Here is a 26,761-nt window from a genome sequence, read left to right as displayed (position 1 = left end):
ACATTCACCGGATATTAACCAGCAAAAGCACAAAGAAACAACAACCACTTCAATTGCAAACAGTTTCATCTGGTTTACTTTTAACGAACTCCAGAATCGAACAATGCACAGAGGGTCTTCTTTACTATGTATCATCTTTAAGAAATATATTAATACTTTAAGCGTAATCAAAAGTCGGGTTGGATTCCCTAACTCTATGCAAATACTAAACTTTTTTTTGAATGGGTTTGTGGTGATGTCAGAAGGAATTTTTTTTCTCTCTCTATTTCCACTCCCTTCCGTGGGTTAGGGGCGGATCCAGCTCTGAGGCAGCAGCTGTCAAAGAGAGCTGTCAGCTCCTGAGGAGGCAGAGAGACGATCTGATCCGACCCGAGCCGACTAGTTCCGAGCGCAGGTAGCAGTGATGTGTTTACCTTTTGTTTGAATCCTCCAGCGAGCAACACGTTGGGGCAGAGCGAACAGCACCCACCCAGCGTGCACTCCCAACACTGCAGCTGCCACTAGTTAGTCGTGTACATATACTCAAAACTTTTTTGCTGCTGCTTTTTTTTTGTATTAATCTGGGAGAAACGTAGCCGGGGAAGGTTTGTTTTATTGTTTCCTCCTCCCTCCCCACCCCCCCCTTTTTTTTCCACGGCGAACCTAGTTGGAGTGCCTGGAGACACATTTCTGGAACAGGATGAAAGCTAAGAAAGGTAGGTAAAAGCAAGTAACTGCTTCCTCCATGCTGTTGGCACGTTGTCAGATCAGGTTCAATGTGGCGTTCTTGACACTGTCTTGTCTGGAAATGTTACTCATTTAATTTAACACTTTTATTTTGTGTGTACCGTTGGAAAGGGGCTGTTTGTGTGTGTGGAGGGTAAGTGATCGATTAACTGCTAGGCGAAAAAAAAGTGTCTTTTTAGAAAGAGGTGAGTGGTGAGGTTTGATGAGGGCTTTGTTTAGCTCTCACCCTCGTGGAAACGTTTTCTACCTCCCCTACCCCCCCCCCCCCCCTCTCATTTCTTTGCTCAAACGTACCACATCGATTCATAGGTTTAACTTGACGAATTTAATTGTTATTTCCTTCTTTAGCTTGCTTTTAAAGTTTTATGAAAAGTGAGTGGGTCACAAGCGCTTCGAGGTTCTGGGGGATTTCCTATTGATTTGTTTTTCCAAGAAACACAACTCATCACTCGGGTGTTCATTGATTTTTTTTTCGAATAGCTCGGAACTTGGAAAAAATGCTAAACAAAAAAAAAACTCCCCGCTGTAGGTGGGCGGGATGTGTGGAATGATTCACAAGGACGGTTATTTTCTGTCTGTAGCAAAACTTCCACTTATTAAACATCCAGCCGTGCAGAACGTACTTTTAAAATATAAGTTTCCCGTCCATTTGCTCGATTAAAGCCTCAGGAATTTCAAAGGACATAGCACCGCCAAGTATTAGAGAGTTTACCATTTTGTCTGTGTGGGGGTGTTGGAGCAGGATCAGGTACATGGTGTTTAGTTTTGAGGATGTTTGCTGTGCTTAAGAATGTTGGAGTGGAGTTGCTTCCCCTCCCCCTCCCCTTAGAACTATAGCGAAGTGGGTGATTTTTTTTGTGACAGGTTCCAGTGTGCACAATATTTGTTGTCTTTCCATAGTTATTTTTCATCTTTATATAGGTGGGATTATCAATTCACTCGAATTGAGTTGTTTTCAAATCCTGTCCACCTGGAATGCAGTCTTTTATCTTTTGCTTTGAACTGTAGAAGAAATCAAACACTTTTTTAATATAAAAAATACTTTTTTTAAATAAAAGTTTTTAATCGTTGACCACTGTCATCAACTTGGTGAGGACAGCGTCCCAAGTCAGACAGGGTATTGTTTAAATATTTTGAATGCGTGTTTCCATTTATGAAAGACACGAAGTTAGTAGCACGTGTTTGGCGAGGACACAATGTTTGATTTTTTTTCAAGTCAGGGCAGCAGACTGCAAGATGTGACAGAAACTACCGAACTAAATTTCTTTATTGGTCCCCTTTTTGGGGGGTTGGAAGGAGTGAGGGAGACTGTGGAGGCAGAGAGGAAAACTTTGCAGTTGTTGAAGGCTGGTTTCTGTTCTTTTGTTCTGTCTCAAGCGGACAATGGCTGCTCTAAAACGCTGGCAAAGAGCAGGTATCACTTTACAACTGATAGCCCGACTAGCTTCAGAAATTCAAACTCAGCCAACCAGCGGTTTGCCCTGAGGAGGGCCTACGCTTTTCCCGGAGTTGGCTGAGAGTGGGCTGGATGGTTACAAACAATCTGAGGTTAGTGTGGGGGTGGGGGTATACGGAGAGGGGTAGTTCGAGGACAGCGAGAGGCGGCTTTTGTTTTAACCATGGAATGCCTGTAGGTCACGAACAAATCGGGCTTGTTGCAAGTTTTATGTTGGATTTATATAATCTGATTTCCTAAAGTTATGCAAATTAATTGTTTCGACTCTTCGCTCTGTTAGATACCACAAGGGAGGTCTAGTATAGGATCAAAATAACTTTTTTTTCGTAGAGAACGTTCAGAGAGGAAATTCGTTCAAATTTCTAAAAATAATATGTTTAATCATTCAAAATGGATCATAATAACATTCATTAAAAGGCTGAAGATAGGCGGTGCTGGCAGCGAGGCACTGAACGTGTTAAAGAGTGTACGTGCCGAGCAGTATAGCGAGCTTGGGTCCCTGTTGATCGTATTTCACCAGTCAGACCAGTGTGTCATTTGAACATCTCGTTCCTTGGCAGCGATGGGGCCGGTCTGCGGCAGTGAAACGGACGAGGACGACAGTTTGGAGGTGCCTCTCGACCTCTCTCATTCAGGAAAACGTCGCAGGCGGGGAAACCTGCCCAAGGAATCCGTGCGGATCCTCCGGGACTGGCTCTACGAGCATCGCTATAAGGCATATCCATCGGAACAGGAGAAAACTCAACTGTCCAGGCAGGCACAGTTATCCGTACTGCAGGTGAGTGAGTCCCAAGGCGGCTGACATTCGACCAATGACCATCATAAGAGCTTTCAGCAGAGATCTGTCACTGCTCGCTTACCGGTTATGTTTGTTCTATGTAAATCTGATGTTTTATACCCAAGGCAGCTGTTGGTAGTGTACAGCTGGACTGCAAAATGCATCTCCACAGTGCTGGAGTTGCTATTCTCTAAAATGTTGATGTCAGCCCATAAGTAGTGGCTGCAATTGCAGCAGGGCCCTGTGTGCTGCATAAAGCAGACAAGAGGCTGAGAAATCACTACAGCTTGGAGTTCGAGGTTGGCTCATGGATTTACACTTCCAGAACTTGCAATGTGAAATGTGTTGACCATTCTGTATGATCTTGTGTAATGCCAGCTCATTGCTAAATGAGAATTGTTTAACTGTTGCTTCATACTTGAGTCACAACTAATCTCAAACCAGTATCCAGGAATGTGTGGCCATTTCTAAATTGTCAGAATATGTAGGAGAACAATGTCTATAATGTTTTATTCCTGGGGTGTGGAGATGATTCCTCATGAATCTGTTCTGAGATGTGCTAACACCTCTGAAGCTGGTGGGACTTCAACCCAGGTTGCTACCGTTGCACCAAAAGAGCCCTTTTCTGGGGTACAGACCTTAACTAGGCCAACATTTATTGCCCACCCCAAATTGCTTTTATGGTGTTGCTCCATGATTAAAAGTGAAGGAATTGTATTCACTAGATTGGAGGGGAACTTGCAGTTGGTTTTCACATATCTTCTGCCCTTATTCTAGATGGTAGTGGTTTTGGAAAATGCTTTGTAAAGAGCCTTGGGTTTCTGCAGCCCATTTTGTGATGGTAGATGCTGCTGAGCGTTAGTGGAGGAGGAATGAATTTGGTGCCAATCAATTGGACTGCTTTGCCATGGTGTTACACTACTTGTGTTCGGTGTTCCACACATCCAGGCAAATTGGGGATATTCCATCCTGCTCCTGATTTTTGGCTTTCAGATGGTGAGCAGGCTTTGGGGAGTCAGGAGGTTTTACTTGCAGCAGAATTTCCAGAGTTTGATCTGCTTTTGTAACCATAGTTTTTTTTAATGGCTGCCCTATGTCAGTCAAGTAAATGGTGATCCCTAGGATGTTGATCGAGGGATTCAACAATGGTAATGCTGTTTAAATATTGTTGAGTGATGGTTAGATTCTCTCCTATTGGAGATGGTCATTGCCTGACTTGTGCAGTGAAAATGTTAATGCCATGCAATCCTGCATGTGTCATTTAGGGCTTTCTACACATGGACATGGACTACTTCAATATCTGAGGAGTGGTGAAGATGTCCATTGTTAAATGATCAATGAATAGTCCACGTCAGACTTTTATGGTAGTACCCTGAGGAACCCTTGCAGGAATATCCTGATGCTGGGAAGACTGCAATTATCTTTCCTTTGTGTTAGATATGGTTCCTAGACAATGATTTGGTTGCTGTATTTCTGATTATTCCTTTGCAGATGTACCAGTTTGACACCATTATGGGGATGGTCATGTTGTCTACCAACCATCTACTTAGTCTTGAGATGTGCAGCATGGAAAGAGACCCTTTCATCCAATTCATCCATGCTGATCAGATATCTTAGATTAATCTCATCCCATTTGTCAGCCTTTGGCTCATATCCATCTAAACCTTTCCTATTCATATACCCATCCAGATGCTTTCCACATGTTGAAGTTGTACCAGCCTCCACCACTTCCTCTGGTACCTCATTCCATACATGCACCATGTTAGATTAGATTACTTACAGTATGGAAACAGGCCCTTCAGCCCAACAAGTCTACACCGACCCGCCAAAGCACAACCCACCCAGACCCATTCCCCTACATTTACCCCTTCACATAACACTGGGCAGTTCTGCATTTTAAAAAAATTTTGCCCTTTGGGTCCCTTTTAAATCTTCTTTTTTCTCACTCAAATCTATGCCCTCTAGTATTGGACTCCCCAGCCCAAGAAAAAGACTTTAGTTGTTCACTCGTATCTATGCCTGTCATGATTTTATAAACTTCTATAAGGTCACTCCTCAGTCTCCACTCCAGGGAAAGTAGCCCCAATCTATTCAGCCTTTCCCTATAGCTCAAACCGTCCAATCATGGCAACATCATTGTAAATGTTTTCAGAACCTTTTTAAGTTTCACAACGTCTTTCCGATAGCAGGGAGACTAGAATTGCACACAATATTCCAACAGTGGCCTAACAATGTCCCGTCCAGCCGCATTACCCTCCACTCCTTTACTCAATGCACTGACCAATAAAAGCAAACTTACTAAACATCTCCTTCACTATCCTATCTACCTGTAAGCCTGCTTTCAAGGAACTATGAAGTTGCACTCTAAGGTCTCTCTGTTCAGCAACACTTCCCAGGACCTTTACATTAAGTGTATAAGTCCTGCCCTGATTTGCCTTTCCAAAATGCAACAATTCACCTTTTATCTAAAGTAAGTTGCATCTACCATTCTTTGGCCACCAGCCTATCTGATCATGGTCCCATTGTAATTTGAGAACTTTCCTTGCTATCCATTACACTTCCAATTTTGGTGTCACCTACAAACTTACTAACCTGACCTCACATGTTCATATCCAAATAATTTGTATAAATGACAAAAAGCAGTGGACCCAGCACTGATCCTGGTGGCACACTGCTGGCCACAGGTCTCCAATCAGAAAAGCAACCCTCCACCAAATGGTTAGTTGACCTGAAAAGGTGCTGTTGAGTCTTCCCCTTGGTGCCGTTAATGAGGATTGTATTAGAACAGTAGCGTTAGAATTATGCTAGTCATGGTGTATGTCCTTGTTCTGAGAGGTGATGCATTTTGGAAGTTCAGGTACAGGTGGAAATTATACAGTGAATGGCAGATCTGGGTGTGCAGATGGGTAGTAAAAAACAGCCTATGGCATGGCTGCCTTCATTGGGAGGGGCATTGAATATAAGGATAGATGAGTTATGCTGAAGCGTTATGGAGCTTTAGTTAGGCCACGCTTGGAATATTGTGTGCAGTTCTGGTCACTACACCACCAGGAGGATGTGGATGGCTGATCAGGATGTGGCCTGATATGGGGTATTTTAGCTATAGAGAAAGGTTGGATAGACTGGGTTTGTTTTCACTGGAACCCAAGAGTTGATGGGGCAACCTGATTTGAAGTTTGAGATTGAGTGGCATAGATAGGAAAGCACGAAGCTTCCTCCCCAGGTGGAAGGGTCAATTGCTAGGGAACACAGATTCAAGGTTTGGGGGGGGGGGGGGGGGGCAGCAGGGTTTAAAGATGTGCAAAGCACCTTTTTCAGACAAAGGGTGGTGGGTACCTGAACTGAACTTCCAGAAGAGGTGGTTGAAGCAGACACAACAGCAGCTTTTTAAGAAGCACCTGGACAAAAATGTAAATTGGAAGGGAATAGAAGGGTGTGGAACCTGTAAGTGAGAGCAGTTTTAATATAGATGGGCAAAATGTGTTGGCACAAGCTTGAAGGGCCTGATTCTTTGCTCTTTGTTCTGTGTTGCTGCTTTTATGCTTCTTGGTGGTAGAGATTGCAAGATAAGTAAGGATTATAACTTTGGCTATTGTATAGATATGTCTGAGAACACGTTACTCTTGCCTCCACTGTCAACAAAGGAGGCTATTTTTAGTTGGGTTTCCATTCCTGAAAATCGTGACTTTGAATGAAACATAACTTCTCATGGGAATAAATGCTAAATCCAAAGTTTGGCTCTCAGGAGCCCATGTAAAAGCTGAAATACTATGCCATATGTGTGAAGTGTTGTGCATTGCCAGCTAAAATAACTTGCAAGGCAAAATGATGAAAACTACAGTAAAGAATGCAGCTTTTAAAGAAACTTACAAGTTCCTAAACTATTTTACCATGTACAGGTACAGTACAGCAGAATTAGTTCCAAGAGATTAAGTCCACAACAATTGCTATAATTTTACAAGAACATACAGCAGGTACTTAAGAGATATTTAATACTGGAGTTTACCTGGGTAGAGAACCTTTTTAGTAAATTTTGAGTCAGAGTGCAGACACAATACTGGCAACTCGAGCAGCACCATCAGGGGCTGATGTGATAATGCACGAAGTGTGATGTATAACCTGATGAGGGAAGGAACATTTAAACAGAGAATGACCCTCTTAAATTAGGGGACAGGGTGTTTTTATTTAAGAAAGAAATCACCTTTTCAAAAACAATTTAACAGCAGAGATGTAAAATGAGGACACCCTTTAGCTGTTAAGTATTGAGTGCTCAGAAAATGATTCAACAAGTGTTCAGTCTCTTGTCTTCCACAGTAATAATCTGACTTGCTCAGTTAACATTGTGGTCAGTAGTGACAACTTTTTATTTACTCTGCATTGCTGTTGCTGAAAGAAATCAGCAGTGGTGGCACTGTTGAAGATTGTGGAGAAGCTTGCTGGCGGTGATTTGTTCTCTATGTGCATTGGTCGACAACAGTCAGGCAAAGTCCAAATGTTCTGGTCCCACTGTCAGTTATGGATTATTGAATTATCAGAAGAGTTGTAAATTGAACTGAACAGGTCTCGGTAAACAATCCATTCCTTAACTGTGCTAGTAGGATTCACTGCTGGTGGATGGTTGAATCAAGGTAGTTTCTGTGAAGAATTTCAGCAGAGGTAGAATGATGTAATACTGCAGCATAGGACCATATGTCCTGTTTATGCTGAGAGTATCACAATAAAATAATGACCAACAAATTATGCAGTGAGACTGAGCACTTAGTTTTAATCCTTTTTTAAAGGAAGGTTGTCTCTATTATGGTGCTGTTTTATCAACCAGTTGGATACTGTATAAGTTTTTTGTCAATTTAATTTATTTCAAGCTGTGATACAATGTCTTTCTGTTCTCTAGTAAGACCTTTTGTAAAGCCGAGAAAATTTGTAATCAAATGACCTTGGTTGACTTCGATAGAATTGCAGAATAAGCACCTGTCATGAAACATTGAAATTCAGAATTATCTGGGAAAGCCCACTGTTAAACTGAAGGTGTAATATTTGAGTTTATTTTTACACCTTTTTTTAAAGCAATGTGCAGAAAAACAAATGTGACAGAAGCTGTAAGGCAGTCAAATGTTGCCCCTTTAAAAGTATTCATTAAGTAGGAAAGTCTTTGCTCTGTCTCTTTCCCTCCTCTGCTTTGTGCCATGAATCTGTCTCAGACACAGATGGGGAGACTATGGTCTAGATCAAAGTCACCACATTCCAACAATTACTTTTTAAAAACCTGAATTCAAAAGAAAGAACCAGTGGGAGCACCAAGAACCTTGATTTCTCCTACTTAGACTAAGTGGTGTTCTTTCTACCATTTTGTCATGTTGGCCATGTACAATCCGTTGTTTGCACATAATTTTATCATGCACCAAGATCCAACTGTAAATGTTGACTTAGTCTGTTGGTTAGGAGACCAACTTTGCTTAATTTTGCTTAATGTCATGACATTTTTACATTCACCCAAATGGGCAGGTGGGGACTCTGCTTAGCATATCTGTCAGAACTATAAGTAAACATTTTGCCCTAGACTATTTAGGTTCTGCAATGCATCACAAACCAAGATCAGTCTTAAACATAAGGTAAAGTTTTTCCTTTTGGTGTAACTTACATTTTAGCTTTTTGAAATTTGTGCTCAAATTCTCAATCAGAAACATTTCCATGTTATTAAACACAAATTTTGTCCACATGAGCACACTCCGGTCACGATTATAGAATGTAATTTTTTTTGTGGTGGGGGAGATTCTGATACTAGATCTGAGTGGTCGTGGAAAAGCACAGGAGGTCAGGCAGCATCCGAGGAGCAGGAGAGTCAATGTTTTGGGCAAAAGTCCTTCATCAGGAAATTCTGATAGATGAGTTGCTTTTATTAATGCAACTGAAAATCGATTAACCACAACATGAAAAATTTAGAGGTTACACTTAGTAAATTACCCCTAAGCACTTAAATTTTAAAAAATTGGCTTTTAGTATTTGTATGTGAATAGTATCTGCAAATTAGGAAGGCTGAAGGTTTCCATGATACGTTCTACATTGGATAATACATTTAACCACATAATGGGGAAGCTTCTCCCAAGTGTATACATCTTAGATATCCATTCTAGAATAGCTATTATATGTTCAAAGTGAGAATTTTTGGATGAAAAAAGTTTTTTGAAATCATCTGAGCATTGTTCTTAATTTAAAAGTAGAGATTCATGAATATACTACATGAAATGCTACCTTCACCTACACGTCCAGAGGAAGAATTAGGCCATCCTTGTTTCACATTGTTATAATGTCCCTGAAGGCACGTACAGAAAGGCATTTGAACTACTTGCTGCTGTTTGAATTGATTTATGAAGAAATTTGTATCAATCCTTTTTTTGAGGCATTTTGAAATAAGCAGCGAGCAATAGTTTAATAAGTTTGCTCATGTATGAAAGCAATTGAAAAGATGCTGCTAGCCAAATTACATAGGACAATTTGCAGTATTGTCAACATAATTTTTAAAAAATACTGTACTCTTGATATGGCAGTGGTCACTAACTGCAGACCGTATTGTAAATACATTCATGCCTCCTACTTTTCTAGGACCTTCAGATAGGGTTTGGAAAACAAAAGCTTCCTTCTTTTAGTCTTCCAATGCTAATTCAGTAAAGAGGGGAGGTTGACCCTTGAAGTTCTCATGTTTCAGCTTGAGTACTGCTGTTACTGAGCCCCCTCCCTGCCCCCACAACTTTATTCTGCATGGCTTAATGAGATGAGCTCAAGGAAAGAGGACTGTGACTTTAATAGCTGAAATAAAGATTGCAAAAATGGTTTTGTGTTGTACTTGGTGTCTTTTAATTGCTGAATATAGATTATTGAAACTCCTAGTAAACTGAGTGCTTTTAATGGCCGGTTGAAATAATGCCTATGATACCATTTCCCTAAGGTGGATCTGGTTGACAGTAGTGATGTAGGGTCTGTAATTCAAATGGATTATGTTGCACGTAGAGGTCACATTCTATGCGATTTGGACCCTCCAGTGTACAGGAGAGTATTAAGAGTGCACACTCCTGTTGAATACCGGCTTCATATATTGCTTATGTAAGGCTGGTTGAGTAATGAAAGTGGGATAATCAGATTCCAAGCACCCTCATAAGGCGTACTGCCTGTGTTGCAACTCTTTGTAATGCACTTGAATAATAGATGAGAGCAAACAACTTTTTCAGCAGGAGACAACAAAAATATTTCATTTCTTTGAAAATGCTTTTTAAAAAGTTATTTTTAATTGAGATCTTAAGTATAGAATGCATTGCTCAATATCTATCACTTTGCATTGTGTTATTCATCCTTGAATATATTCAGATTTTTAATCAACAAGGTTGCAATAGACAAACTTATAATCTGTAAGGAAATCAAGTGTAATGAGGACAAGGCAGGAAAGTGAATTGTGGAAGTGTACTCTTGAATTGTACTTTTCACAAATAGACATTATATTCCAAAATAATGTCTCATGACAGGCTCTTTATATGAAGATGTGCTGCAACTCTATTAGTCAGCCAAGGTCTTTTGATAACAATGTCTTGGCTTTACAAAGGTCTTATTATAGTCTTAAAATCTTAGTCAATTGTCTTTGGAATAACACATTATTTTGAACAGTCATAGTCTATTAATTGTTTCAGACATGATCTTTGAGTGAAAATGCAAGATAAGTCTGTCAAATAACTTGCTAAGGCTGGTTCATTGATACTTAATTTGCATAAGCAAAGTTATGCAATCTGTGGCTGTGTAAAATTTGACAGCAAGACTATTTAGTCCGTTATTTTCTTTCAAAGAGCTGCTGCAGGCAGCCTAATTTGTTCCACTCACATACTTTTCCATCACAGCATTGCAATCATTTCCTTTTTCAGACATATCCAGAGACTTGGAGAACTGGCATAGGCATATAGGGCCAAATAGCCATCTCTTGTGCCATAGGGTATCATTCTGAAAATGTTACTATTGAAATGTAAAAGCTTTGTTTTTTTTTTCTTCAGAGGGATTTAGTTCTAAATATATGGAAATGGAAATTTTTCTTTTCAGGTGCCATGTCAACAACACTTTTGGGTCTTTGATAGCGTATCTAAACACTGACTCAATACAAGTAGAGTATGTGGAGTATCAATGTGTCTTCCAAGTTGTCATTTAAACTGTACCTGCCAGTGAAGTCATGTAGGGCAGTTATTGTTAAGAGGTGAGGGAGGAGAAATACAGGAAAGGAAAACATTGATCTGCCCATCTGTCATGAAAGACAACATTGTCATACAGTTCTTGACTTGTGAAATTTCCCTAATGTTGGAGTTTTGTACAGGCAAATAAGGTGGAGTTTTTAATCCTAATCCATCTCATGAGGTTGAAAGTTCACTTTCTCTGACTAATGGACAGTGGTGGAAGTTGGAGCCAGTATCTCTGCAATTTTGTTTGTCTCTTCCTGCTAATGCCTGAGATGGTGAATGCTATGCTGAATTTTCTACAAATTGTATTTTAACAATATGGGTTAATGATTAATTGCACAGTTTTGAGGTGAATGAGGGAAGCCATGCTTAAAGGAATGATCGCTGATAGAATTACAGCCAGTTCTCTGTCTTGCACGCACTCTGTGAAAATAGGAAATTGTCAAATTGTTTTTTAGCCTTGTTTTAAATGGTTTGTAAGGAAGTGGCTGACCTCATGTTTAAGATATGGAATTTTTGTTTTGTGATTCTCGTCAATGTGGTTATTCTTTTGCTTTGCATTATATTCAAGATACTTGTTTGGTTGGAGTTCATGCTTTTATAGGTAATACTTTTGATATTTGAGTTGAAGTCAAAGATGGCCTCTTGTTGATTATCTTTTTTTTTCCTTCTGCTAAATTGCAGGTCTGTAATTGGTTCATTAACGCACGCCGCAGACTCCTGCCAGACATGTTGAGAAAGGATGGCATGGACCCCAACAACTTCACCATCTCTCGCCGAGGCAGCAAGAGTGCAGAGCACACATCGATGACTTTTAATAACTATGTTGCAGACCTTGATGAAGGATCTTTCAGATCTGCAAGTTCCAGCCCAGAAAACGGGGAGACTTCTCCATGTAGCATCTCTTCTGCAGGGGGATTACTGCCAAGACCTTCGGTGATATGTCACACTACTGTCTCCACATCAAATGACGTGCCTTTACACTACTGCCCACCCACCAGCATAGAGGGAATGGATCTCTTGTCAAGTGCTAGTTTAGTGGATACCAATCCTGGATGCTCCAAAGATGCTGTTCAGGTGGGGTCAAACCAACCGCCCCAGAGTGGACTGTTTAACACCCCTCCACCCACTCCACCAGACCTCAACCAAGATTTCAGTGGGTTTCAGTTGCTGGTAGATGTTGCGCTCAAGCGAGCTGCAGAAATGGAATCCCAGTCGAAGCTTGTGGCTTAAATTCTGTTCTCACTGGCTGCCAAACTGACTTGAGGGAGGAATAAAAACACTAACTAAATCCTTTTGTTTCATGTGGAAAACAGTTGCTTTATGCAGCATGATGCCTTCTTATTTGCACAAGGGAATCCAAAAACACGGCTTCCTATCATGGAATTGTCTTAACAAACTATTCGCAAGGAGACCAATGAACTCATGACTACTATAGATAGAAGTTCTTTATGTTTTGTAGTTGCTGATAATGTGAGAATTTTCCCATGATTATGTGATTCTTTACTTTCTGTGCAATATTTAGATAAACAGAGCCGCCTTATCAGTCTTTATCATTCCTGCATGGAAAAAGTGTGGCCCATGCATTGTTTAGAACAACAGTTTTTATATATAATTATGTATTATCACTGGGGCTTGTATCTAAACTGAGTTTTGATTTATTCCTTCAGTCTTTATTTCAGTGTGAGGCAACCAACCATGGACCTGGGGAACAGAACTTTTAATGTACTTCACCTGCAGTGACTGTTTTATTGTACAGACCTTTCCTCTGCTTTACTTTTCCAGCTGCTACAGCAGGACCTGTGCATAGGCAGTACCACGCCTACAAGATTGCTTTACTTGTGGCTGCCATCACTGGTTCGCTGCTATTGTTACAGTAGCCAATGTTACCTAATCGTTTAAAGTTAGCTGCTGTATTTGTATCAATAGTAATCTCCAAAGTACAGAATAAGATTTTAAACCACCCACTCACTGCAAGTTTTTTTTAGTTACTTAATTGAAAACCTGAGTGATTTCAGATTTGGTGGCTGGTGTGGCCAACATCTCCTCGTGTAGCACACAAACCTTGAATGTACGTCTTTATTTTGATGCTTATGGTTTTGTTTTCTCTTGTGCATATTTCATGGAGGCACTGGATCACGTGTCTGTTTTGCCCAGGTCATCCTCTTCCATTACTGGTGAAGACTCCATGGCTTCCTAGAACTTTGCCTTTTGAAGCTGGTGTTGTGAAGTCTGGACACTACTGGCGGAACATGTCAGTTTGTCTCCTACCACTGTCGGTGTCTTGAGATATTCATGCTTAAAACAAAAATCTGATGGCTGTGCCATTATTCACTCTGTTTCTAGGCTGTAATTCAAAATGAAGTTGGGACCGACTTAAGTGAAGGACTTTGTTTCTTTAACTGCTGTTACATGAATAGTTAGGGGCTGAGAGTCCATGGGGCTTCTCCTGATCTCCTGCTGTAACTCGTTTACTGACTCTGACAGTCTGCTGCCTGAGTAATGGCATGCATGTGGGAAGATCACTACAGAATTTCAGGATATGAGTTCAAATGCATAACTTAATTTACTACAAGGTATAGAGATTAATGGACATCTTGTGTTGCCATGACAGTGTCGGTTTTGGTTTCTGTCACCCTGATAATGCACCTTATCTCAAAGACCAGGCCCTGTTGCATTCTTCAGTTTCTCAATAGTGCCAGAGGACAGGATTTCTAACATGAGGTCCTGCTGGCAATGTTCACATTTTTAAGAAAAAATGTACTATTTGGCTGCTGACGCTTCGATTGTTGAAGTGCTGTTTTTCCTGGGATAATTGTCAGAAGTTGTAGAATTTACTCTACAATTTATTAACTTGAGGGATGGTCAGGGAGATGAAAGAATGTTTTGTTTTTTTAAAAAAATCAATGTCTTTAAATACTGTGCAACTTGAGATTTGGAAATTTGTAGTGTGATTTCTTTAGCAGCTAGTGATTTTTAAGATCTTTTTAGCTGGGGGAAAAGATTATTTAAACTGTACATGGCTATACAAATTTCATTCCTACCTCCCTCCCACCCCCTATTTTTAAACTTCTTTGCAATAAATGGCTTTTCCTGTTAACCTGTCTGCATTGTGAGCAGGTACACACTTAAACGATAGTGTAAATTTGCTATGTCATACTGCCACGTAACATCACGCTGATGGTTGAACCAGTTTAAACCTTTCCAAGTGTGTTTCTGTTGGCAAAATGACTGATATGACTCTTGCATAGTTGGGTGACTTATAATTTATGAAACTATTTCCACTGTAATAATGTCTGCAGTGCCATTTTTGGCATTGTCACAAAGCAGGTTATGGGAACAAGACCCTGAAATCCCTTGCAGGTTCTCGTTATAACTCTTTGAGACCAGTGATATCCCCCAGGAATAATTACTATCTTCATCCATCTGTGTTAGGACTGTCACTAAGTCGTAGTTGGTTGTTGGGGACTCTTCCCACAAATGCTGGAATTATATCCTACCTCTTGAACAAGGGTCCTGCAGTTCTCTAAGTCCTCATGTCTACAAACATAAAGGGCTGGATCTTGTCCTATGATTAAACCAAAGATCCAGCAAAAACTAATTATAAATCAGACCTTCAAAAGGAAGTCTGGTCTCCATTATCTGTACCTTTTGTGCTGATCAACATTTTTTTGGATGAGTTCCTGTTCTGTGGCTTTTTTTTTGTATAATTTATTATATATTATGGATGCTGATGACCTGACAGGCACTGACTTGCTGTTTCTGACTGAAACGTGAATGGCAGCTGATTTAACACCGTGAAAGTGACACAATCACTAAAGCATTCCAAACTTTTGTCTATCGTTGTTGATTAATTCAATTTGCATTCCTTTTTTGCAATTGGGTCAATAGTACTGTAATGAAATGTGATTTTTTTTTTTCCTGACTCAATCATAATTCAACCTTTTTTAAAGAAGAAATGAAATAGTGAAGTTTCCTACTTTTTAACCTAGAACCTTTTTTAAGCCTTCGGCTCTGGAAGGTATTTGTACAGTTTGCATCATTGTGGTCATCTTCCATTGTAAAGCTAAGTGAAGTCAAACTGTACTGAATGAACCTGGTCGTTTTTTGCATTGATGTTTGCCTTGTTGATTTAGCCAGGTTGCAATGACCTGTAAAGATTGACTAAAGTTGCAGTATTCCTCTTTGCCTTGCCACTGGATTCTGCAGGCAGGGTTCTTCTCACTTCTTAATTATAAGGTGGGGGCAACAGAATGCAGTTTCACAATGTATCCAGTTTTGATTTAAAGACAAAATAAATTACTTTATTTCCTTCGTAATTCTGGTTCTGTGATTTCTCTCTGTGAACTTAATGATATTTTATTGGCAGTTGGCAGCTCTGCTCAGCAACAGTAAATAAATGCTGCCTATTTTGTGGGTAAGTTGTTAGAGGGTCAGTAAATCACAGTTACTGCCATCTCCCAACACTCACTGCTTCGTAGCTTCAGTAACTGTCTTGGTGGCCCACACTGTCATGAGGACTGCACTGAGCACAGCATGATTATTCTCCTACCATGATAGATGAAGGCTTGAGAGTACTTGGAGCTACTAAGTAAATAAATCACCAGAGCAAGATGAAATTGCTTCAGGTGGATTTCAGGTTCTTGAAAAAAAGACAATGAAGAAATAACTAGGTCTGTGCATCATCTTCCCAGTTCCCCGCCAGATAACAGCGTGGTGCTAGAAGATTGCTAATGTTATACCTTTTTCATCAGGGGAGCCAGGGAAGTTTATAAATCAGTCTAAACTCGGTGGACAAGTTCAAAGCATTTGAGAGACTGGGGTTTTAAAAAAAAGTCCCGAAAGCACAGATTATTTATGGACAGTTGACAGGGATTTGTTAAGGGAAGGTAATGTTTCTCATTATTTTTAAAAGTAATGGTATTGATCAGGATAGGGCAGTTTGTGGTCTGCATGGATTTTATATTTTTTCAATCATGTACATTTTCGAACCTTTTGCTAAATCCATGTAAACCACATCAACTGCACTATTCTGATCAATCCTCCATATTTTTTTTTAAATAAAAGACTTGAATCAAATTAGTCCGACACAATCTTCTCTTAAACCCCTGTGTAGTAAATAGTGAAATAGGGAGTTGTAGATGGCAGGAATATATCAATGGATTTGTCAGGCAAATGAACCTAGAGCAGGAGGAGGTGTTGCATTTTTGAAGAATTCAAACAGCAAAAGTATTACACGTTAAGCGGGAGTATATTGAGATGCTGTAAAAGTAAGGAAATTAATATTTGCTGATCCTTTTAAGGTAGCAGGTCAGGTTGATTACAGTATCTCATATGCTACCTTAACCACTTTCTCAGCTGAAGTGTAGAATATAAGACAATGGTGGTTATGCTGGAAATAAATAGACCACAATGTGTTCTGCGTGTAGTTCTGATCACTTCATTTCAGAAAGAATATAATCGCCTCATACATGGTGCAGGAAAGATCTAAAATGATTGGGTGCCACAGTGGCTCAATAGTTAGCACTGCTGCCTCTCAGTACCAGGATCGATTGCAGCCTTGGGCAACCGTTTGTGTTGGTTTCTGGTAGATGCTCCAGTTTCCTCCCACCATCAAAAGATGTATAGTTTAGGTGTCTTAGATATGGTCAGTATTGGACTACGGGGATAGGGTTAGAGCCTGCATCTGAGTGGGACACTTTTTTTTTTCTTTTTAGAGGGTTGGTGCGGACTCAATGATCCAAATGGACTCTGCACTGAGGGGATGTGAAAACTGGCTGAGGAAAAACTGCCACTGTCTATTACCCATCCCCTGAAATAGTGGTGCCTTGATGTGTTGCAGTACGTGATCTGTAGGTAGACCCACAAAGCTGTGAGGGAGCAAATTCAAGGATTTTTAACCCAGCAATAGTGAAGGAACGGTGATATATTTGAGTCTGGATGGTAACCAGCTTGCTAATAAACTTGCAGGTAGTGGTGTTCCATGTATTTGCTATCCTTGTCCTTCTAGATGGAATTAGTCATGGGTTTGGAAGGTGCTGTCTAAGGACCTTTTTTGTTTTAGCAATGCATTTTTAGACTGCTTCTACTGCGTATCAGTGATGGAATGACTGAATGGCACCACATGCACAAAACAGTCAAACATGCTGCATTGTTCTGGATAGTGTCAAGCACCCTGTAATATTGGACTTCAACTCCGAGCAAGTGGAGAGTTTTCCATCACCCTGCTGACTTGTGCCTTCTAGGTGATAGACTGGGTTTGGGGAGTTAGGAGGTGGGTTAGTCTGCCTCTGATCTGCTCTTGTAGCCACTGTTTATGTAGTGAGTCCAGTTGAGTTCCTGGTCAATGATAACCCCCAGGATGCTGATAGTGGGGGATTCAGTGATGGTAACATTACTGACTATAGAGGGGCACTTGGTCATTACGTGGCATTTCTGTGGCACAAATGTTACTTGTTACTTTTCAGCTCAAGCCTGGATGTTATGGTCTGTTTGCATTTGGACATGGACTACTTCAATAGCTGAGGAGTTGTGAATGGTGCTTAACACTATGCAATCATCTAATGTCCCTACTTCTGACCATATTGAGGGAAGATCATTGAAACAGCTGAAGATGGTTAGGCTTATGATGTTTTCCTGAGGAACTCCTGCAGAGATGTCCTGGAGCTGAGATGTCTGCAAAGTTTCCCATAGTGTTCATGGATGTGTAGGTTAGGTGCATTTGTCAGGGGTAAATGTAGAGTGATAGCCTTTTGGGAATGGGTCCGAGTGGGTTACTCTTTGGAGGGTCAGTGTGGATTTGTTGGGCCGAATGATCTGTTTCCACTGTAAGGATTCTATGATTAAAATTGCAAATCTGATAAAATGCAGCCGCCATTGTGCTAGAAACTTCCTGAGCTTTTAGATTTTATCTTTTTCATTCCCTGACGCATGCAAGTACAAGTTATTTAAAAACAGAAGTGCAGCACCTGCCAAAATCTTTCAAGGATTCTTTGAGATGCTCTTGAGGGGCACTTTTTCAGAGATTCCTGTGACATTCTTGTCACCTCCTTTACTAAATGATACAGACATGTAGTAATATGGTTCCTTCATTTATGTTGAATATTTTTTAGTTTCTATTTTTTTAACACACATTGAGGATAGTATACATGCACTTTTTGTAAATGTTTTAACTTGGAATGTATAAATCAGAGGCTTTTGGTCATTTTAAGATTAACAAATTGACTTTACTGTTTCTAAAATGAGACTTATGTGAGACACATTGCAAAACGCCTCTCTCCTCCCACCAGCACGCAAGTTAAAAATTTGCAGAAACCCCAACAATAGTTAGAAGATCCCTTAGTTTTGGGGGTCAGCAATATTTTTCTTGGACTGTACGACGTTACGGAGAGTTTGTTCAGCCCGTTCTCTTGGTTCAGTATTGAGAATTTTTGACTTTGGTTTGAGTCAACTTTGCAAACAAAAATGTATGTGGTGATTTTATGATTTGACTGTTAGAGAATTTAATCTACAATGTAGAAACAGGCCATTCGGCCCAACAAGTCCACACCAACCCTCTGAAAGCAGCCACTCATACCCATTTCCCTCTGACTAATGCGCCCAACACTATGGACAATTAAGTATGGCCAATTCACCTGACCTGCACATCTTTGGACTGTGGGAGCAAACTGGAGCAACCGCGCAGACAAACTCCACATAGACAGTCACCTGAGGTGGAATTCAAAGCTAGGTCCCTGGTGCTGTGAGGAATCAGTGCTAACCACTGAGCCACGGTGCTGCCCCTAATTATTGTATAATGTAGTTGTCCTCAAATTTAGAACGTGAAAGCTTTGGAATAGCTGTGCCCACTGATATATAGATAAATGCATATGTAATACATGCTCTGAAGATTATCTTTCCATGGTTGCTCCTGTGTTTGAAAATTTAAGAGGCTATTTTTGACTTTTGGGGTATATGTTACATGCTGAAGTAGCGAAACTGCTGGAGAAACCTCTGAACTGAACTCCATCGATGTTATAAGGTTGATTAAAAGTGGTATGTAAATGTGAGCTGTTGTTATATCCAGCTGATCTTGATCTTATCTGAATGCAATCCAACAACCACTGTTCACTGCACTTCAGTTAATGATTCAATTGATTGGTGTACATTGAGCTTCCCAATGCATTGGCAACCCTTTCTACTCAGTCATTTGATTCAGGTTTTAACTTTACTCTGCATTGCACTTGAGGACAATGCACAATACAAGGTGTGGGACGCAGGCAGCTTGACAACAGGGCATAATACAGGTATATGAAGCACTTTCTTTCACCTGTAAAGATCTAATCATTCACTTATGTTTATCACAAGTCTAACAAAACTTTGGTAACAAGTAATTAAAATGGACAACACAGTTCTTCATTATAAACCAATCCTCACTATGATAAGAATGGCATGGTCAATACAATGAGGTATTATCCCATTTGACCAATGATCAGGAGCATTGTTTTATCACGGCCAAATAACTCTAGTTCCACCTTTATTTCTTGGGATTGTGAGGATTTTACCAGAGTATAGGAGATTATATTCAGTGATTCATTATGCAGTTGTGAACTTGTTTGAATGTTTCTGGAACGTAACCACGCGCAGTCTGTCTTTTAAATTTCTATGAAGTATTCACAAAGATATGTTTCCCTTTTTTCTGATGTCTTTGATGCATTGTCGAGATTGAAGATAGGATTAGGACATAATGTTGAGGTTGTACAGAAGATTAGTGAGGCCTCTTCTGGAGTACTGTGTGCAGTACTAGCCATCCTGTTTTGGGAAAGATATTATTAAGCCGGAGATGGTTCAGAAGAGGTTTAGCAGGATGTTGACGGGAATGGAGGTTTGAGTTATACGGAAAGGCTGCGTAGGTTGGGGCTGTTTTCACTGGAGTGTAGGTGGTTGAGAGGTGATCTTATAGAGGTTTATAAAATAATGAGGGGTATAGGTAAAGTGAATAGCAGGTGTCTTTTCCCTAAGTGGAGGATTTCAAAACTTGTTTTTAGGTAGGCAAAGTTAAAAATCACGACACCAGGTTATAGTCCCAATAGGTTTATTTGGAAGCTCTAGCTTTTGGAGCACTGCTCCTTCATCAGGTGTTTTTTTTAAGGCGAGAGGATTTTGAAAAGACACGAGAGGCAACTTTTTTTTTAAGAGTGGTTTTTGTGTGGAATGAACTTCCAGAGGAAGTGGTAGATTCAGGTGCAGTGGTAGATTCAGGTACAGTTACAATGTTTAAAGCAAGTTTGGACAAATACATGAATGAGAAATATTTGGAGGGATATGGGCCAAGCGCAGGCAGGTGGGACTAGTTTATTTTGGTGTTCTTGTCGGCATGGACTTGTTGGACCGAAAGGTCTGTTTCCATGCTGTATTACGCTGTGACACTATGAAACATGAGACATATAGCCACCAGACATGGAACCCATGGGTACTATTTTGAGAAAAAAGCAGAAGAATTCTCCCAATATCCCTGTGAAATTTAACCCTCAAGCACCATCAATTAATAATGTCATTTATCTCATTGGTTTTGCAGTTTCCACACAAGATGCAACAGTGTTTTATAATATTCTAACTCTGAATATATTTCAAAAGTGTAATGTTGAATGTCAAATCATAGAATGATTACCCCATAGGAGGCGCGTCGTCCCACCCTGCCCACGTCGGCGCTCAATAAGAGTCGCAACAAAAAACCGCAGATGTTAGAAATCGTAAACAAAAACAGAATGTGCCAGAGATACTCAGCAGCATCAGTGGAGAGAAAAATAGCTTCAAAACCAGTGACCCTTCGTCAGACTTGGGAGTAGTTTAGCTACTCTCACTCCACGTCCTCTTCCTGTAGTAATTCAAATCTTTTCTCTTCAAATTTATCTAATTTATAATCGATAATTGGATCTGGGGCAACTTTTACATGTGGAAGGTGGTGCATGTATGAAATAAGCTGCCAGAGGAAGTGGTGGAGGCTGGCACAATTATAAATAAAAGACACCCGAACGGCTATATGAATAGGAAGGTTTAGAGGAATGTGGGTTAAATGCTGACAACTGGGACTAGATTAAATGAGGATATCTGGTCATGGAGGAGTTGGACCGAAGGATCTGTTTCCGTGCTGTACGATTCTATGACTCTCCATGACTCTAATTGAATCTGCCTCCATGCCACACTCGAGCAGTGCATTCCAGATCACTCTGTGATGTGACTTGATGTTCCAAAAGTCAAAGAAGGCACTCTACAAATGCATGTTCTTTCTTTAACTTTCAATCAAATAAGAATGTATGAACTTACTAATTATCTACTTTTGTAAAGTTTTCTTTACTTGACAAAGCACCTTGGAACCTTTTTTGCACATTAAAGGTTGTTGTAGCCTGAAAATCACATTGAGGCATTTCCAACCGTGGGAAGTGGTCCAAAACGGGATGGGAGTGAATGTGACTGCTCAACCCGACTTTGGCGCTTCCGAGCCGGCTAGCTCAGCCGGGTTTGATCCGGCGGTTCTGCCGACGGTCTCGTCTTCGAGGGGGGAGCGTTCCCCGTTTACCGTCCGATTTTCGTGCATTTCGAACCGTGGGAAGTGGTCCAAAAGGGGATGGGAGTGAATGTGACTGCTCAACCCGACTTTGGCGCTTCCGAGCCTATCTGATTGGCATACTTGCTGGATGAGATGGCAGAGCCATTATGACCAATAACTATTTGCACAGTACAATAGTAAACAGTGAGGCATAGCTAGTAGCACACTTTATAAGCATATAAATATTTTGGTGAAGTGGACACACCCAAGTTCGAAGAAACACAGGAACATCAACTTCTATATGGCACCCTTAATGTAATAAAAAATCCCAAGCTATTTCACTGGACAGTTAGATTCTTTTTAATTTCTTATACTTGTGAATACAAGGACAAGTAACCAAAGCTGGGTCAATGACAGAGGTTTTAAATACCATTTCAAAAGAAGAAAGACCGAGCAGCAGAGAGATTGAGTGATAGAGGTCCCAACAGTCTTGAGTGCAATGGAATAATCTACATTAAATGTAACACAAGACATGAATGAAGAATTAGCAAAGGTTTAGCTGAAACAGAGGTGAACTTGGATGATATTGATGAGATGAAAATAGGTGGTATTAATGATGATTTATGTATGTATGTATGTGGTTAGAAGTTCATCTGTGTTCAAACAAATTACTAAGTTTCTAAGCAATCTGGTTTAGTCTCAAGTTGTTGCCAGGCAGAAGGATAGGTTGGCGAGGAACAGTGTTTGGACTGAAGACAATGGTTTCAGTTTTCAAAATATTTAATTAGAGGAATTTTCTGTTCACCCAGTGGCACCTAAAATTGATACTTTTTTTTGTATGATACTGATAAATGTTATCTGGCCAATATCATATTGCATTGTGGGAGTTTGTTGTGTGCAAATTGGTTGCCATGTTGTCTATACTATAACAGTGACTTGTCTTCAAAACTTACTTGCAAATCTTTCCTTTTCTCTCTTGTGCAATTGTCATCTTGCAGCCATGCCTCATGGTTACTGGCTGGACTTCCCTGCTGTTAACATGCGCCATTATCGACACTCATAACTCTCTGTCTGCCTTCTCTTCCTGGAGAAGATGAGCTTAAAATTTTAGGAAGAGACTGAGCCTTGGGGATAGTGGCCTTCTACTGAGAGGCACCTGGATGCCCATTGTGTGCAAATTGGTTGCCATGTTGTCAATGCAAATGTGTCTGGTCCAGTGGGAAGTTGGTCTTTTTTTAGGAAGCTGCAGGGATTATCCAGCCATGATGTCCATGACTTTATAATTAGAAGCATGGGCTGCAAAGACAGAAAATGTCTGCTGATCAGCTGTTTGTTCATGCCTCATCTAGAATTGACTCTTTTAGCATTCTCCCATTTCCCTGCAGCTTCCTAGAAAAGACTAGCTTCCCAGTGAGCCAGATACATTTGCATGTTACTTTCCTCACGCACTGGGAAGGAAGGTAATTGCACTTTTGGAAAGTTGATGGCCTTAAAGTGATCAGTCATTGACCTGAACTGGTGGTGGGTCCCAAGAATCATAGACCTTGCTTGATGAATTGTAATTGCTGACATGGAAGGAAGGGGGCAGATTTCTCACTGGTGTCAACACACACAATTAGTTGACCTTCCCTGCCTGCCCATAGCAGACAAGATTAGATTATATTCCCTACAGTATGGAAACAGGCCCTTCGCTCCAACAAGTCCACACTGACCCTACGAAGAGTAACCCACCCAGACCCATTTCCCTCCGACTAATGCACCTAACACTATGGGCAATTTAGTATGACCAATTCACCTGGCCTGCACATGTTTGGACTGTGGGAGGAAACCCACGCAAACACAGGGAGAATGTGTAAACTCCACACAAACCGTCACCTGAGGCTGGGACCGAACCTGGGACCCTGGTGCTGTGAGGCAGCAGTGCTAACTATTGAACCACCATGCCATAAGTTTGTAGAGTATTTCAAATATATTACTGCTGCTTTGACTCAGGAGGTAAATGGTGCTTCGTTGAATGACATGGGAACCATACTACTCTGTAAGCTCCCATATCAGTGCATCCCAAAATTCTGGTTTATGGCCCCATTCCTAGCCTAAGGGTGTCGCAGTATTTTGCAGCTCCTCTCGCTGACTGACTGAGAAGAATAGATAAAGTTTCTTTTCGGTGACAGGATGTAGCTATCCTTGAAATTCTGATGCCTGGGCCTGAACTCCTATGTGAAAGGGTGGATCTGCAGAGAATCTCATGGTTCCACAAAGTAAATACAGTGAATGATTCATGCGAGTTTGCACTTTTACTGTGGGATCCAGCATGTGTTTCTGGAGGGAGAGTGATATGAGACTAATAAAAAAGAAAATGATAGAATGAGATCACTCCCCTGTGGCAACGTATAAATACATGCTAATTCAATACAGCTAGACTGAGAAGAGAATCTGGTAGTAAACTGGAGAGCATGAATTGAGATCCTTTTCGCTTTAGGCCTCATTTGAATGCTTGTGATATAACTTTAGATGATTGAAGTATGACTGCATAGTGCCCCCTTGAGCTACGGAGGTCCACCACCAAATCTCAGAGACAAAATGTCCTTCATGACCACACAGCACTGCAGCATATTATTGCTGGTAGGTAGCAGGGTCTCCTTTTATGAGATGCAAGCTTTGACTCAGCTCTGTCCTACGTCAACCAGAGAAAGTGAGGACTGCAGATGCTGGAGAGCAGAGTCAAGAATGTGGTGCTGGAAAAGCACAGCAGGTCAGGCAGCGTCTGAGGAGCAGGACAATCGACTTTTCGGGCATAAGCCCTTCATCAGGAATAAGGCTGGGGGGCTGAGAGATTAATGGGAGGGGGGAAGGTGGTGGGGTTAGGGGGAAGGTAGCTGGGAATGCGATAGGTAGATGAAGGTGGAGGAGAGGTGATAAGGTGGGGGGGGGGGGGGGGAGCGTGATGGCAGAGGAGAGAACCTGGGGGATACAGTGAGAGCGCGATTCACTGAGATCCTTGTGGAAGGAAGAGAACTTCTTCAAGGAAGGTATCCTTGGAAGAGGCTTCGCAGTAAGGTTAAAATTAACTAGGACAAAGTTTGGATTGCAGGTGGTTTTCCCCCCCCCCTTTATAACCTATTACCTTCTCCCTCACATTCATCTACCTATCACTTTCTCAGCTAATGTCCTCCCAACCCTACCCCCACCCATTTATTTATCAGCCTCCCGGCCCACAAGCCTCATTCCTGATGAAGGGCTTATGCCTGAAACGTCAATTCTCCTGCTCCTCTGATGCTGCCTCACTTGTTTTCCAGGACCACACTCTCAACTCTGTCCTATGTCACACTATCTAACTAGCTATCGTAATGGCAGGATTCAAAATCTGAACCATGTTGGTTCTGTGAAAGATCTAGAATGAGGGTGCAACTTGAGCCCTGTACTCATGTTCCTTAAAGGGCCACGGGATTCACATTTTTTTGGATCATTGCAATCTCTTCTGGGGTATAAGTGACCTGTACAAGAAGGACGGATTGCACCTAAATTGGAAGGGGACTAATATACTAGCATGGAGATTTGTTAGAGCTGCTCAGATGGACCTAAACTAGTAGGGTTGGGGAGGGGGGGGGGAACCCGGGGAAATAGCAAGGAAAGAGATCAAGCTGAGATTGACTCATTTCTTTTCTTGACTGTACCAAACAGTCAGGGCAGGGATAAAGCAGAGAACAAGATAGGACTGATAAATTAAACTATTTATTTCTCTGCAAGGCGCCTAACAGGGAAGGCAGATGAACTCAGGGCATGGTTAGGAACATGGGACTGGGATATCAGAGCAATTACAGAAACATGGCTCAGGGATGGACAGGATGGGCAGCTCAATGTTCCAGGATACAAATGCTACAGGAAGGACAGAGAGAGAGGCAAGAGAGGAGGGGGAGTAGCATTTTTGATAAAGGATAGCATTACAGCTGTGCTGAGGGAGGACATTCTTGGAAATACAAGCAGGGAAGTTATTTTGGTTGAACCGAAAAATAAGAAAGGGATGATCACCTTGTTGGGATTGTATTACAGACCCCCTAATAGACCTAGAGAAATTGAGAAACAGATTTGTAAGGAGATCTCAGTTCTCTGTAAGGATAATAGGGTGGTTATGGTAGGGGATTTCTAACTTTGTTAAGTTAGACTGGGACTGCCATAGTGATAAGGGTTTAGATGGAGAAGGATTTGTTAAATGTGTACAAGACAATTTCCTGATCCAGTATGTGGATGCACCTACGAGAGAAGGTGCAAAACTTGACCTACTCTTGGGAAATAAAGTTAAAAATCACACAACACCAGGTTATAGTCCAACAGGTTTAACTGGAAGCACTAGCTTTCGGAGTGACGCTCCTTCATCAGGTGCTCTGAAAGCTAGTGTGCTTCCAATTAAACCTGCTGGACTATAACCTGCTGTTGTGTGATTTTTAACTTTGTACACCTCAGTCCATGCTGGCATCTCCAAATCTTGGGAAATAAGACAGGGAAGGTGAGTGAGGTGTCAATGGGGGAGCACTTTGGGGATAGTGGCCATTATTCTATTCGTTTTAAAGTAGTAATGGAAAAGAATAGACCAGTTCTAAAATTTGAAGTTCTAAATTGGCGGAGAGCTAATTTTGACAGTATTAGGTAAGTTCAAAAGCTAACTGGGGACAGATGTTCGCTGGAAAATGGGAAGCCTTCTGAAATAAGATAACGAGAATCCAGAGACAGTACATTCCTGTTAAGGTGAAAGGAAAGGCTGGTAGGTATAGGGAATGCTGGATGACTAAAGAAATTGAGGGTTTGGTTAAGACAAAGAAAGAAGCATATGTCGGGTATAGACAGAATAGATCGAATCCTTAGAAGAGTATAAGGGAAGTAGGAGTACACTTAAGAGGGAAATCGGGTGGGTAAAAAGGGGACATAGCTTTGGCAAATACAGTTAAGGAGAATCCAAAGGGTTTTCATAAATACATTAAGGACAAATGGGTAACTAGGGAGAGAATAGAGCCCCTCAAAGATCAACAAGGCAGCCTTTCTGTGGAACCGCAGGAGATTGGGGCAATTCT

The 26,761-nt window shown here is 41.0% G+C and overlaps 1 protein-coding gene across 5 annotated transcripts in view; it reads left to right on the top strand.

Moving 5' to 3' along the window:
• Nucleotides 1-249: 249 nt before the first annotated feature.
• LOC140477095 (homeobox protein AKR-like) overlaps nt 250-26,761 on the top strand; it is a 285,068-nt gene continuing 258,556 nt past the window's right edge. The window contains exons 1-3 of one of the 5 annotated variants that reach the window (XM_072570368.1): nt 250-394; nt 2,743-2,960; nt 11,852-15,486. In XM_072570368.1, coding sequence (XP_072426469.1) covers nt 2,745-2,960; nt 11,852-12,400 — 765 coding nt within the window. In that variant the 5' untranslated portion in view covers nt 250-394; nt 2,743-2,744 and the 3' untranslated portion in view covers nt 12,401-15,486. The other 4 variants (XM_072570365.1, XM_072570367.1, XM_072570366.1 and 1 more) reach the window with 4 other exon arrangements.

Source organism: Chiloscyllium punctatum, chromosome 5 (assembly GCF_047496795.1).
Source record: "Chiloscyllium punctatum isolate Juve2018m chromosome 5, sChiPun1.3, whole genome shotgun sequence".
Lineage (NCBI taxonomy): Eukaryota > Metazoa > Chordata > Chondrichthyes > Orectolobiformes > Hemiscylliidae > Chiloscyllium > Chiloscyllium punctatum.
Note: the sequence above shows the minus strand (reverse complement) of the source record. Positions and strands in the feature narration are given on the sequence as shown.